The sequence below is a fragment of the Lepus europaeus genome, chromosome 2, assembly GCF_033115175.1.
Source record: "Lepus europaeus isolate LE1 chromosome 2, mLepTim1.pri, whole genome shotgun sequence".
NCBI lineage: Eukaryota > Metazoa > Chordata > Mammalia > Lagomorpha > Leporidae > Lepus > Lepus europaeus.
The window spans coordinates 169929547-169944173 of NC_084828.1; the positions used below are offsets into that span (position 1 = coordinate 169929547).

At 40.8% G+C, this 14627-nt stretch overlaps 1 protein-coding gene across 6 annotated transcripts in view; it reads right to left on the reverse strand.

The window, feature by feature from the left end:
• Positions 1-14627, reverse strand: part of CLASP2 (cytoplasmic linker associated protein 2) — a 215516-nt gene that overhangs the window by 38477 nt on the left and 162412 nt on the right. For 4 of the 6 annotated variants that reach the window (XM_062215855.1, XM_062215821.1, XM_062215831.1 and 1 more), the window contains 4 exons: positions 8883-9046; positions 8034-8112; positions 7860-7910; positions 860-1003 (listed from right to left, as the gene is read on the reverse strand). In XM_062215855.1, the coding sequence (XP_062071839.1) occupies positions 860-1003; positions 7860-7910; positions 8034-8112; positions 8883-9046 (438 nt within the window). The remainder of the gene's footprint in view (positions 1-859; positions 1004-7859; positions 7911-8033; positions 8113-8882; positions 9047-14627) is intronic. The other 2 variants (XM_062215839.1, XM_062215847.1) reach the window with 1 other exon arrangement.

Consider the following 14627-nt stretch of genomic DNA (forward strand, 5'->3'; position numbering starts at 1 on the left):
AATGACTCATCAAAGACACTGAGTGGAAGTAGCTGGAAGATGCAAGAAATGAATAATCAGGGGTGAGCAGGAGTCATCTCATGAAAATTCTGAACACAAGTTCCCAGAAGGTATTTGTGTAGCAGGCTTCGGGAGGAACATGCCCAAACTGGAGAAGAGAACGGGGTCCAGGAAGCAGTGCTCCAGAAAACGAATAAGCTATGTTGTTGAGCACACGGAAACATCTGCCGTGGGCATGTGGCAGAGATGTTGAACATGTTAAGATACTTTTAAAAAACAATTTAAAAATTCAAACAAATGAAAACCAAGGCAAATCATTAACTCCAGAACAAATGAAGTTTGTATAAGAAAGGAGGTAGAAGCAACTCACTGGTTTAGGAGGCAACACCTGCAGAGTCAAATGACTACCAATAACTGACTTGTAAATATTGTGGAGACCATGGGGGAAGGACACAGGAAAAGAAGAGGAAATGCGTGGAAAAGCTAAGTCCTTGCTTACCAAGGCAGGTAGACATATATCATGTTAACACTTACCAATAGATAGTAAATAATGCCTAAAATTGACAAATCAAGACATGGTATAAGCTCTTCTTATCTGAAACTCACAGGTAAATGCAACGAAAATTATGTGGAATATTTTTGAATGGTTAGAAGATTATAAGTTGAGAGGACTAGATCAAAGATGGTTATTTTTGATTCTAACTTAAAATTATGTTCATATTATTGGATAAAATTTTAAGTAATTTAAAAATGATAAAAGAAAGTAACATCTTGTAAATATCAACTTCCCTCACTGGCAATCCAAAACTACTGTCTTTCCTCCCACCACTCATCTTTTAAACCTTATATTAAAACACACCTTCCGAACATCAGAACTTTTGGGTTCTGTTGTCCAAGTGATGACTCGAGACACTGCCAGGCGAGTTTCACTGGAATTTATAAAATCTCCTGGATCCATCTGTTTGGCTAGAGTTTCTATGTATTTAAGGATAGCAACCTTTACCTGCAGAGGTGAGCACAAGGAGAGAGGACAGGAGATGGTTATTGCAGTCATGGAAAAACATGTCAGAAGTATTCAAGTGATCGTATTTTGACAAAAAGAAAATGAACAAACAAATCAACAGAAAAGAAATTATACAACCACTTACCTACCAGAGGTACAAGAATAATGACAGTAGGGAAGACTTGTTTTTCCCAAGTGCCAGAACTTTTTAGTCCCAGGCATTTCACTCCCCGAGTCTGAACTGCTGAAGACTTTCTTGACAAGATTACAAACTTCTTGAATCTGCCTTCAGAATTTACAGCTGACTCTTAGCTCACCTCATGAAGAGTTACTTTTTTTTTCTTAAAGACTTTATTTATTTATTTGAGAGGCTGAGCTACATAGAGACAGACAGAGAGAAAGGTCTTCTATCTGCTGATTCACCCCAGATTTGGCTGCAATGGCCAGAGCTAAGCTAACCCAGAGCCAGGAGCTAGGAGCTTCTTTCAAGTCTCCCACGTGGGTGCAGGGGGCCAAGAACTTGGGCCATCTTCTACTATTTTCCCAGGCCACGGGAGAAAGTGGGATCAGAAGAGGAGAAGCTGGGACTTGAACTGGTGCCCATATGGGATGCTGCAACCACAGGCGGAGGCTTAGCCCGCCATACCACAGTGCCGACCCCTGAACAGTCAGTCTTTATTAAGTCAGCATAATTTCATTTTTATGGAAAACAAACCAAAGTATTTTGGAAATAAGGATTGGTAAATCAAGTTGATAAAGTGGGCAACTGAGTTTTTGATCAAACATAGGTTAAGACATAATGAAATCATGTTATATAATAGACCCACATTTAGAATTTATTTATATAAAAAAGTTTCATGTCGGTTTAAAAAGCCTCACTATACTCTCAGTAATTCTTGACAAAGAGGGTGCATGGAAGGTAGGTAAGTGGTAGAATATAGGCTTCAAAATCAGCAGGAGGGGGGCTATTTCCAAAGCACATATGCTTCTTTCTAGACTCAGCCATTTTTATTCTTTTTTTTTTTAAGATCTTATTTATTTATTCAAAAGTCAGAGAGTTACACAGAGAGAAGAGAGGCAGAGAGAGGTAAAAGTCTTCCATCTGATGGTTCACTCCCCAATTGGCCACAATGCCCGGCTAGAGCTGTGCCAATCTGAAGCCAGGAGCTTCTTCTGTGTCTCCTATGTGGGTGCAGGGGCCCAAGGACTTGGGTCATCTTCTACTGCTTTCCCAGGCCATAGCAGAGAGCTGGATCGGAAGAGGAGCAGCTGGGACTAGAACTGGCGCCCATATGGGATGCCGGTGCTTTAGGCCAGGACGTTAACCTGCTGCGCCACAGTGCCGGCCCCAACCATTTTTATTCTTATAACCACTGTTAAATGACAGCCCTTCCACAGGTTTGCTGGGGCAGAAAAAAAGGCAGAGAATCACTGTACAATTACAACATCCTAGGATTTCTAAATAATGGTCCTCCCAGACTTTCTGCGTTCTTTGGTTTTTAAAAAATAATTTATTCTTTCAATTGATTTCAATTGACAAATAACTATATATTTAGGGTATAAAACTTGTTTTAAAATATATACATATTGTGGAATGGATAAATCGAGCTAATTAATTAACACATGGAGTTGTATTACCTCACACACTTTTTTTGTGGTAAGAACACATAAAATCTACTCAGTCATTTTTTTTTAATGCAGAGAGTTTATTGGGGGAAACCCGACAGACTGGAGGGAAAGGGTGAAGAAGGAAAAGAGGGAGAAGGAGAGCATGAGAGAGAGAGAGAGATCAGGAGACCGAGAGAAAGAGAGAGCGCCACGTGTTCAGGAGCAGGTCCTTTTAAAACTTTGCCGACGGGTGGCCAGGGAAGTAGGAGCAGGGAATCCCATTAGGATGGGGATGGAGCTTGAGACCGGTAGTAGGGCCATGTGGCCACTTGGCTCCAGCAATTCAGTGATTTTCTTCTTAAAAAATTTTATTGTATATGTCTAAGGTGTATAACATGAAATTTTGATATGCATACACAGTGAAATGGTTACTGCAGTCAAGCAAATTAACAGATCCATCACCTCACATATTTATTCCCTTGTACATGTGCATGTAAGAACACTTAAAATCCGCCGGCGCCGCGGCTCACTAGGCTAATCCTCCGCCTTGCGGCGCCGGCACACCGGGTTCTAGTCCCGGTCGGGGCACCGATCCTGTCCCAGTTGCCCCTCTTCCAGGCCAGCTCTCTGCTGTGGCCAGGGAGTGCAGTGGAGGATGGCCCAAGTGCTTGGGCCCTGCATCCCATGGGAGACCAGGAAGAAGCACCTGGCTCCTGGCTTTGGATCAGCACGGTGCGCCGGCCGCAGCGCGCTACCGCGGCGGCCATTGGAGGGTGAACCAACGGCAAAAGGAAGACCTTTCTCTCTGTCTCTCTCTCTCACTGTCCACTCTGCCTGTCAAAAAAAAAAAAAAAAAAAAAAAAAAAAAAAAAAAGAACACTTAAAATCCAGGACAGTGCCATGGCTCAATAGGCTAATCCTCCACCTGTGGCGCTCGCCGGCACACTGGGTTCTAGTCCTGGCTGGGGCACCGGATTCTGTCCTGGTTGCCCCTCTTCCAGGCCAGCTCTCTGCTGTGGCCCGGGAGTGCAGTGGAGGATGGCCCAAGCGCTTGGGCCCTGCACCCCATGGGAGACCAGGAGAAGCACCTGGCTCCTGGCTTCGGATCAGCGCAGTGCGCCAGCTGCAGTGGCCATTGGAGGGTGAACCAATGGTAAAGGAAGACCTTTCTCTCTGTCTCTCTCTCTCTCTCTCACTGTTCACTCTGCCTGTCCAAAAAAAAAAAAAAAAAAAAAAAAAAAAAACTTAAAATCCACTTTTTAGCAAAAATCCCCAAAACAGTAAGTGCAGTCTTCATTCTGTACACCATACCTTTAGAATTATTCAGCCTATATATTTGCAACACTGTATCCTTTGAGCTCTGTACTTGAGGCAAGGCACCTGAGACAGTGCACAGTATCTGGATCAGCATATGCTAAATACATATTAGGTTTGATGTGCTGACTGAGATAAAGGAAGGTTTAAATGTTTGACTTAGGGGCCAGTGCTGTGGTGTAGCAGGTAAAGCGTTTGCCTGCAGTGCCGGCATCCCACATGGGCACCTGTTCGAGTCCTGGCTGCTCCACTTCCAATCCAGCTCTATATTATGGCCTGGGAAAGCAGTAGAAGATGGCCCAAGTCCTTGGGTCCCTGCACCCGTGTGGGGGAACTGGAAGAAGCTCCTGGCTCCTGGCTTCGGATCAGTGCAGCTCTGGCCGTTGCAGCCAACTGGGGAGTGAACCAGCGGATGGAATACCTCTCTCTCTGCCTCTCCTTCTCTCTCTGTGTAACTCTTAACTTTTAAATAAATAATAAAATAAATCTTAAAAAATCTATTGTGTATCATGGTGACTACAGTTATAATAATTTACATATTATAAACTTGCAAATTGCTAAGAGTATATTTTACGTATTCTCACCACAAAAATGGTATGTGAGGTAATACACAGACATATTTGAAAACATCAAGCTGCACACTCTAAATATAGTCTTATCAATTAAAAAGTAATTATAATTGTAAATAAATACATTGCAAAAACCAAGAGTTAACTTATTAGCTCTCAAAAACGACAGAGAAAGAATATTCCAGTCAGTTTTACAATAGCAGGCCAAACTAAGTTATGGAAACATATCATATTGTGGATTTTGGAAGCCATGTTACTTTCTATCAATGTGAATAGCTGAAAGATGAGTGTACTAAATCAAAAAATGAAGATCAGTGTATTTAGTTTTTAATCTGTCACTATTAATAGTTAAATACAGGGCTGGTACTGTGGCATAGAAGGTTAGCCTCTACCTGCAGTGCCAGCATTTCCTGGCTGCTTTACTTCCCATCCAGCTTCCTGCTCTTGCACCTGGGAAAGCAGTGGAGGATGGCCCAAGTAGGGGCCAGCGCTGTGGTGTAGCAGGTTAAAGCCCAGGCTTGTGGCACCAGCATCCCACATGGGCACCAGTTCGACTCCTGGCTGCTCCACTTCTGATTCAGCTCCCTCTTCATGTGCCTGGGAAAACAGTGGAGGACGACCCAAATCCTTGAGCCCCTGCACCCACGTGGGAGACCTGCAAGAAGCTCCTGGTTCCTGGCTTCGGATCAGCTCAGCTTGGGGAGTGAACCAGATGGAAGACCTCTCTCTCTTTTTCTCTCCCTCTCCCTCTCTCTGTAACTCTTTCAAATAAATAAAATAAATCTAAAAAAACAAAACAAAAACTGATGGCCCAAGTCTTTGGTTCTGAACCCATGTGGGTGACCCAGGAGAATCTCCTGGCTCCTGGCTTCAGCCTGGCCCAGCATGGCCACTGCAGCCATTTCTCTCCCATTCTCTCTGCCTTTATATCTGCATATATCTCTGCCTTTCAAATAAATAAATAAATAAATAAATATTTTTTAAAAATAGCTGAATATATTCATTTGTACTACATGAGATTCAATTTAGTGCAGTGTCTTGGCAATTTATAGACTAATGCAAAGTTTTTATAAAGTAGGTGAGTTTACTGTACTGTGAGAAAGAATTCACATATAATTATTTGAACACTTACATGTCAGCAAGATATTTTACAAGGTTATACGTAGTCTATAATTTTAATAATCCAAACATGCATTGTTTCAGAGAAGGAAAAAGATTAGTTACTGACGTATGTGCAATTGTTCAAAATATTTGTGAACCCAGAAAAAGAAGCCAACAAAAATCATTTATTTAAAAGTGTTACTAATTCAAATAAAATCACTTTGTTTCGCTACTTTACCCATTGTTTCCTTTTTGACATTTAATCACATCTATGGCCATACCACCCTGAATGTGCCCAACCTTGTCTGATCGAGGAAGCTAAGCAGGGTCCGGCCTGCTTAGCACTTGGATGGGAGACATTTAAATACATAACACTCTACAAGATGTAAAATTTTATACAAGTATCCATCTATTTTCAAAAATATCCATCTATTTTCTAGATATTTTTCTCAGATTGTTTGTATAGCCTGTTAAGTTTTTATATATTTAATCCTGTCACCCACTTGGAAATCACTTTTTAATTTAAACATAAGCGCACGGCTCCAAAATAACTTCTCCCTCATGTCTTAATACTGATTAAAGAAATTAAGAATTATTTTCCTTATGGCTTTGCTACAATATCTGTACTTGTATTAAGTACAAATTTAGGGGCCGGTGCTGTGGCGAAGCGGGTAAAGCTGCCGCCTGCAGTGCTGGCATCTCATATGGGCAATGGTTCAAGACCCGGCTGCTCTACTTCCCATCCAGTTCTCTACTATGCCTGGGAAAGCAGTAGAAGATGGCCCAAGTGCTTGGGCCCCTGCACCCACGTGGGAGACCCAGAAGAAGCTCCTGGCTCCTAGCTTCAGATCAGCACAGCTCTGGTATTGCAGCCAGTTGGGGAGTGAACCAGTGGACGGAAGACCTCTCTCTGCCTCTCCTCCTATCTCTGCGTAACTCTTCAAAGTAAATAAATAAATCTTAAAAAAAAAAGTACAAATTCCTGGGTGAGTTAGACTTTCACGGAATTCTGTGTTCTCATCTCCAGGATGTTTCCCCTAGGAGTCTAACTTCACCTGTCTGCTCCCCGCTTCGCTCTCGTCTTTGATCATCATTCTCTTCAAGTCTTCAGCGACTTACTCTCAGCCCTTCTAACAGCCTCGTTTCTCAAGGCGGTTTAGGCCTTCACTTGCCCTGGTCCATCAACCACCTCTACATGTATTTTCGACAGTACTTGGACATCGCTATACATATTTATGAAACAGCCTCAATTACAGTTTGTGGTCTATCATGTTTTATAGTTAACAATGATAAAACTGTAAGTTCTAGGAATACCTAGTACAAAGCATTGGACAGAAAATGAGCTAACAATGTTTCCAAGTAACATGCAGTAACTTATTCTCCTTCTGTAGGTCTCTTTTCAGAATCAGAGCAGATGAAAGCCCTTCCACAGAGCAGCTCTGAGAGGATGCCGTGTCGAGTGCCAGTCAGCCTTGGTAAGGAGCACTAACAATGAGCCTGAGGGACAAACACATTCAGGAACTTAAGGGAAATGAAACCTAGGCAGGAACACTTGTGAAAATATATCTCGTGCAGAACACAGCAGAAAAATACAAGACTTATAAAAGCACATATGCTTGTTATTTCCCTGACTTTAGTCTCATTTCATAAGTTCACTAAAAAACATCTTTGGTAAAAAATTCAGGCGTTTTTCTGTTACATTAAGTTGTTCTTTTGTGATAAATTTAATAATCATGTTTAATCCACCTAGTTAACATAAATTAACTGGAAAATGTGTGCAAATAATTGAAAAAGCTAACCTTGATTCCAAATTTTATACACACATCAGCAATATCACATGATCAGGAAAAAAGTTAATATTTCAGTTAAGGCGATTTGGAGAATAACACTGAGATAAGACTTAAAACTTTTTGTCTAATAAAAAAATACAGGCAAAACTGGTATTTCACTCAAAACGGCTATTGAAACTAATAAAACTTAAAAAAAAGAAAAAAAAAAGGGTTGGGAAATTACAAACATAAAATCAGAGGACTCCACAGAGCGAGTGTGCGCTGCCAGCTTAGGGTTAGATGGCCATACTTGTGACACCACCTGCACGTGGATCCCCAGTTAGCTTCTCCAAAGGATTGTCTGCCATTGGAAATCAAATAGGTGCATGCTTAAAGGGTTTGCAAAGGTTAGTAGTTGAATAGAGATGCATACAAACATTATCTGAAAAACTGGAGAGTTAAGAAAAGATGCAGATTAAAACAAGAACAAAAAACCTTAGAGCTCCAAAAAGAGTGAAGCTGGTCCCGAAGTGCTGGCTTGACTGTCTGAAAGTTTATAAAAACAAAACCCGCTGATTTAACAGTTCTTCATGTGACAGGAATAAAATCCATACAACGTTATTAATACAATATTCCTTACAATGTCTTCAAAAGACTTTAAATTTTTACCTTCAAGCTTGGTGTTTGGGTCTGATCAACTGTAAATCTCATTAGAATATTAAACTGAAGATCATTTGGAAAAGATTCTCTGAAATAAGAACAAAGCAAAAATAAAGTCATTAAGCATTTTGAAAATTTAACAAAAACAACTGTCCTCCAAAAAAGCATGCACCATGCAGATACTGTGGGTCAAGAAGCCTACATGGTACACTGTACAACAGACACACTCCCAGAATGAGAATATTTGAAAGTTATATCCAGTGTAGGATTAAAAAGCAACATGACAGTAAATAACAGCCTATCCTGCCTCATCCACAGATTTTATCAGAATAATAGTAAAAAGTTCAACATTCTCCAGATGTTTCCCCACACCTAAAATCTCAATTCTGGACTCATTTCAACTTAGTAAATACTTACCTGAAATAGATCACTTCAATAATCTACATCAGAAAGCAGAATTATATCATTGGTTCAGAATATTATGAAGAGATTCTGGATATTTTAATGTATTAAAAAATCTTTTAAAACTTAGAAAATACTTTTACATTAAATAAAATGAAAGCTTCAGCTTTACCTTGCAGATCTATCTTAACAAAGATAAAATATCACCTTAATCAATATTAATAAATATTTTTATTTTTTAAGTTTTATAAAATAAAATTTTTATAAAAGTATAGGGTTTGATCTAAGGAATAATGTTATACTAAGTATACAATGTAAACTGGCAAAATTAATGATTTTTAAATAAAGCCCCTCCAGTCCAAACTGCTTTGGAAGAAATCAGAACTCCTAATTCAGAGACTAAATATTCCTGATTACTCTTGGGTATACTTGAAAAACATATGAAGAAAATATTACCTGGTGACATCAAGGGCTTTCTGGACTTTTGCCTGAACAGACCCAAGCAAGTCAGCACCCATTTTTTTTAGTAGCTGTGTCAGCAGTACAAATAACCAATCTTGAAGATCATCCTTGTGGACTTGTATGAAATCCACTAGAGTCTCCAAAAACATGCTGAACACCTGCAGTTGATAGAGGAGAAAGGTGGGAAGAAAAGGAGGAAATATTGACCTCTGTGCTCAATCCCAAACTGAAATAGAAAGGAGTACGGGAATCAGAGGCACAGCGATTGGCAGCCAAGCGGAAAAACAATCTTTCTTGCTTTTCATTGGACTCTGTGATACAAGAGTACATTTGAATTGTTATCCAACTTCTGCAGAAGTTCGACAATTAGCTATTCCATGCAGCATCACTTGGTAAAGAAACTTCGGCCATAATGGCTGGCACACCTAATGTTATCAATAATACCAAAACTGGTTATACTGAAATCCATTTTATTTGAAATGCAGGCAAAAGAACTATTAATGGTTTAATGGATCCTCAGGGAGACTGGTAGTGAGTAAATTAGGATGACTACTGATAACTAACTTAAAGTATAATTTACCTAACGTAATGGGATAATTACAGAATCCTCAGATTTATCAAAGTAAAACTGTCAGAAACTTCTATGGTATGAGACATACAATTTATTAAAACTGCCCCCAAAATAATTAAATTTTTAAAAAACATTTATTTGAAAGGCAGAGACACACACACACAGAGTGACAGAGAGACAGAGACAGACAGACTGACAAAGATCGTCCATGTGTTGGTTCGCCCCCCAATGACCATTTAACAGGGTGGGCTGCAGACCCAAGCACTTGAGCCATCACCTGCTGTCTCCCAGGCTGTGCACTAGGAGAATGCTGGACTGGAAGCCAAGTAGCTGGCCTCTGTACCAGACACCGCAATGTGGGATGTGGGGGTTCCAAGCAGCAGCCTGTCTGTTGCACTAGACATCTGTCTCTCTTTCCCTTCCAGTAATTGTACATGATCTGGAATAAGTAAAACTGTAACTAAAATAAATGCAGGATAAAAGTCTGAATCTAAATTTTAGTGATTTCCAAGAAGTCCTAGATAGCAGTCTATTAGTCTCCATTTCTATTGATGGGTTTTGTTTTTGGCTCCAATATAAATCTACTAGTCTAAAATTCTTATAAGGTGCAAAGTTCTTTAGGGTAAAGGGAAGTTAACATTCCTAAGTGATGCAGCTCATTAAAATACTCCTGACAAATAACATACCACAACATTGTATCTCTGTAAGAAATTTAAAACCATACTGCAAAATTTACTTATAGGTAAAGAGAAAACTCTCAAACACCCCCAGTCATGCTGTATTATGAGAAAAATTACAGTTACAACAGATGATAAAAACTAGGCTGATCTGAGAATTCAGAGCTTTGCTTTCTGGGAGGGTACTGGGACACAATGGTTTAAGTTGCTACTTGGGATTCTACACATTCTACACTGGAGTGCCTGGTTTGCATCCAGGCTACTCTGCACTTTTGATCTGCTTGCAATTCTGGGAAGCAGTACAGATGGCTCAAGTACACAGGTTCCTACCACATGTGTGGACACTTTCCTGGCTCCTGGCTTTGGCCTAGTACAGGGCACTTATAGAGAACCAGTGGATAGAAGGTTTCTGCTTTGTCTCTCGGTCACTTTGTCTTCAAATTAAAAAAAGAGCTTGCTTTCAATGTATATTTCTAAAATTTCCTTTATACAGTGATATATGAACTCCATATTTTCTCTTATATTAGAAATGAAAGGTTCTCTATTAGAATTACAACAAAGCTGTAACATTTGAATATGAGTTTAAAATACATATTTTAGCTACCTGCTTAAGATGCTCTGTATTCGTCAAAGCACAAACTATGACTACTTTAAACTTTCCATACTCTCTGGTCCCTACGCAGTAATTGCTTCAACACTGATCATACTCTTAGTCACCAATACAGAATCCTGGTCCACCCTGATCCTAACTGCTCCCATCAAACTTGGCTTCCCTTAGATTTCAACCATGGTTGACTACTTCACTTAAACTCATTGGCCTGGCCCATAATATTAAGAAGCTTCACTAGACCTATCTGTAACGAATGAATGATCGATGTAATCACGTACTCACAGCTACCTGGCAAATCTGTACAGAGGTATACCAGAGTCAGCTTATATCTACCTCGAGAATTGATTAATAGTAAAATAATGCTATGAGGTATTTGGTGGCATTTTTTTTTTAAAGATTTACTTACTCATTTTGAAAGTCAGAGTTAGAGAGAGAGAGAGAGAGAGAGAGAGAGAAGGAGCGACACACACACACACACAGATCTTCCATCAGCTGGTTCATTCCCCAGATGGCTGCAACTGTCAGGGCTGTGCCAGGACAAAGCCAGGAGCCCAAACACTTGGGCCATCTTCCTCTGATTTGCCCAGGCCATTAGCAGGGAGCTGGGTCAGAAGTGGAGCAGCCAGGACACAAACTGGTGCCCATATGGGATGTCAGCATCTCAGACAGTGGCTTCACCCACTATGCCGCATGCCAGACCACATTGGTGGCTTTAAAATCAGCCACGGCAGGAGTATTTACATCTCAGAAACTGGAAAACACTACAGATCAGAGATTTCTGTCTCCAAAACTGGCTTATCAGCACGCCACTCTCTTACTCTTTGGATACTTGTTTCAACTCTTGCCTATTATCCTGAAGACTGCAATTTTGAACTTCCCTATATGAAAATCTATTTTACGGCTAGTGCTGCGGCTCACTTGGCTAATCCTCCACCTGCGGGTTCTAGTCCCAGCTGGGGCGCTAGATTCTGTCCCGGTTATTCCTCTTCTAGTCCAGCTCTCTGCTGTGGCCCGGGAAGGCAGTGGAGGATGGCCCAAGTCCTTGGGCCCTGCACCTGCATGGGAGACCAGGAGGAAGCACCTGGCTCCTGGCTTCGGATCAATGCAGCGCGCCGGCTGTGGCGGCCATTTGGGAAGTGAACCAGCAGATAGGAAGGCCTTTGTCTCTCTCTCTCACTAACTCTGCCTGTCAAAAACAAACAAACAAAAAAAAAAAAAAAAAAAAAAAAGAAAGAAGGAAAATCTTTTACACAACATGGACATTAAGATGACTAAGTCGGCTGGCGCCGTGGCTCAACAGGCTAATCCTCCACCTAGCAGCACTGGCACACCAGGCTCTAGTCCTGGTCAGGGCGCCGGATTCTGTCTCGGTTGCCCCTCTTCCAGGCCAGCTCTCTGCTGTGGCCAGGGAGTGCAGTGGAGGATGGCCCAAGTGCTTGGGTCCTGCACCCCATGGGAGACCAGGAGAAGCAACTGGCTCCTGCCTTTGGAACAGCGCGGTGCACCGGCTGCAGCGCACCAGCCGCGGCGGCCATTGGAGGGTGAACCAACGGCAAAAAGGAAGACCTTTCTCTCTGTCTCTCTCTCTCACTGTCCACTCTGCCTGTCAAAAAGTAAAAAAAAAAAAAAAAAAAAAAAAAGATGACTAAGTCAATGCTCTCATTTTGTGGACAAGTAAACAGAAAGCTAGCTAATTAATTAGATGGCTTGCTCAATATTTCCCAGCTAGCCAGTGGCTCGATTAGGATTTAAAGCTAGGCCACTTGGTTGCCAGTTGTGTTCTACCCATCTAACTTCATCTACTTTACTGTCACTCAATGTGTCAGCCTCCATTGCCTTTTCCCTCAATCAGATTTCCTTTATACCTATCCTTCTAATAATCAATTCTCCAAGGCAGAGACAATTTTATTATTTTTTAAGGCTAAGCTAACTACTCTGTACCCTTGCTCTCTAAAGTATGATCGCCTCTATTATCTTACTCTTTTACTCACTCCCCAAGTCCTTTGCTTGCTGATGCAGAAGACAGCATCCTGGGAACTTCTAAAGCTTCCAACCTATTGTTCCCACCATTTATTTTCCAATTGTGATGTTTAATAGCTTTTTTCATAAATTCAGTATGCTTGGCTACTCTGTGGCTTAACAGTGCTCTCCTCATTTCCCCTCTGTCTTATTGCCAGGAATTCTAATTTGCATCTTCAAATGTCTTCATCTGGATTTTCTTCTTACCACAAGTTCGAGCTCCTTTTGACAAAGCTTCTCTGATAGATCACATGAGGCTTCAGAATCCTTCTAAAATTTGTCTGCCACACCATTGTTGTAGGCACCAAACTTTACTGACCTCAGGTCTAGATTTACACAAGTCTTTTATAAATTTAAACATTTATACAAGAGTCTTTTGTACTTATTTTCCAGGAGCCTGGAAATCATTTATATAAAGGTAACTTATAAAAGTAAATATCCTAGGCTTTCCAAGCCATATAGTCACCACTGCGACTACTCAATTCTGCCACTGTAGCACAGACAGACACTATATGAACAGATGAGCATGGCTGTGTTCCAATGTAACTCTTGAAAAAAAATAAAAAAGGTTAACTGGGCAGATCTGGCCTGCAGCTGAGTCTGCCAATTCACACTTCTCTCTCACCATTAGATTACTGATTGATTGTTTCTTTTAAACAAAAACAAAATCCTTCCACGTCCCTTCACTGTCTTTAGGACATCCCACTCACTCAGATAAGGTTCTACTCTCCTAACTGATGTTGCACTATTTGGCAACATAAACCCTTTACCCCTGAACACATCTCAAGTACCCCTGATTTTCTACCGCCTCCCCCCCAGATCACTTATATACAGTATGTAATTCCTCCGAAGTCTTAGTCAAGAAGCTTCTTGGACAACTTTAGATAATAGCAACGGATTGTTTCCTATGTATAAACCATAATGACACTAGCTACCTTGTATCACCAACTAGAATCAAGTTCAAAGTTACCAGAGGCTAAGACCCAGTAAAAAGTTGTTGAAAAATTATAAGAATTTTCCCTTAAGTAAAATGTCCCTGTAACTGACAGTCAGCTCTTTCTGCTCCGAGGATGAAGACATAAAGACTTTCACATCATTCTAGCCAAGATCAACTTCTTTTTCTTCCCAACACACTTTCTGGCATCTCTCACTTCTTTTTCTGGCCTCATACTAGCTATTAGGAGGCCTTTTCTTCGCATGCTGACTTTTCTAAAGCTCATGTTTTTGTTAAGATCTGAACTGCTATCTCCTTCAAGAACACTTCTCTGAGTGTCTTAAGTAGAAATTTCTTTTGGTTAAACAGAATTTGAATAAAAATCTAGACGTGTTTGACATATAGGACTGTACTAACAATTTTCAAAAGTACTTACATCCTACCAACAGTACTTGCTAAATGATCATATATATGTGACTATATATTTATATACACACATATATACATATGTATCACCAAATGTGTTGGAAATTCTATGCAAATTTTCTCACTTGACTGCCTTATCACAAACAGCTCCTGTCAGATGTTAGTTATTTTCTTATTTCCTCACTTATGATTAAAGGAGAAAACTGGGAGTGGCTATGCTAATATAAATCTAGGGACAAATATTTTATTGCATAAGACAAAGTTAAACACCACCACAGGGGCTGGTGTTAGGGCGCAGCAGGTTAAGATGCTGCTTGCGATGTGGGTATCCTATGTCAGAGCACTGGTTCGAGCCTTGACCGTTCTGTTTCTGATCTAGCTCCTTGCTAATGCACCAAGTATCTGGGTCCCAGCTACCTATCTGGGAGATACAGAACAGAGTTCTGGGTTCCTGGCTTTGGGGCTAGACCAGCCCTGGATGTTTTGGCCAGTGGCGGGGGTG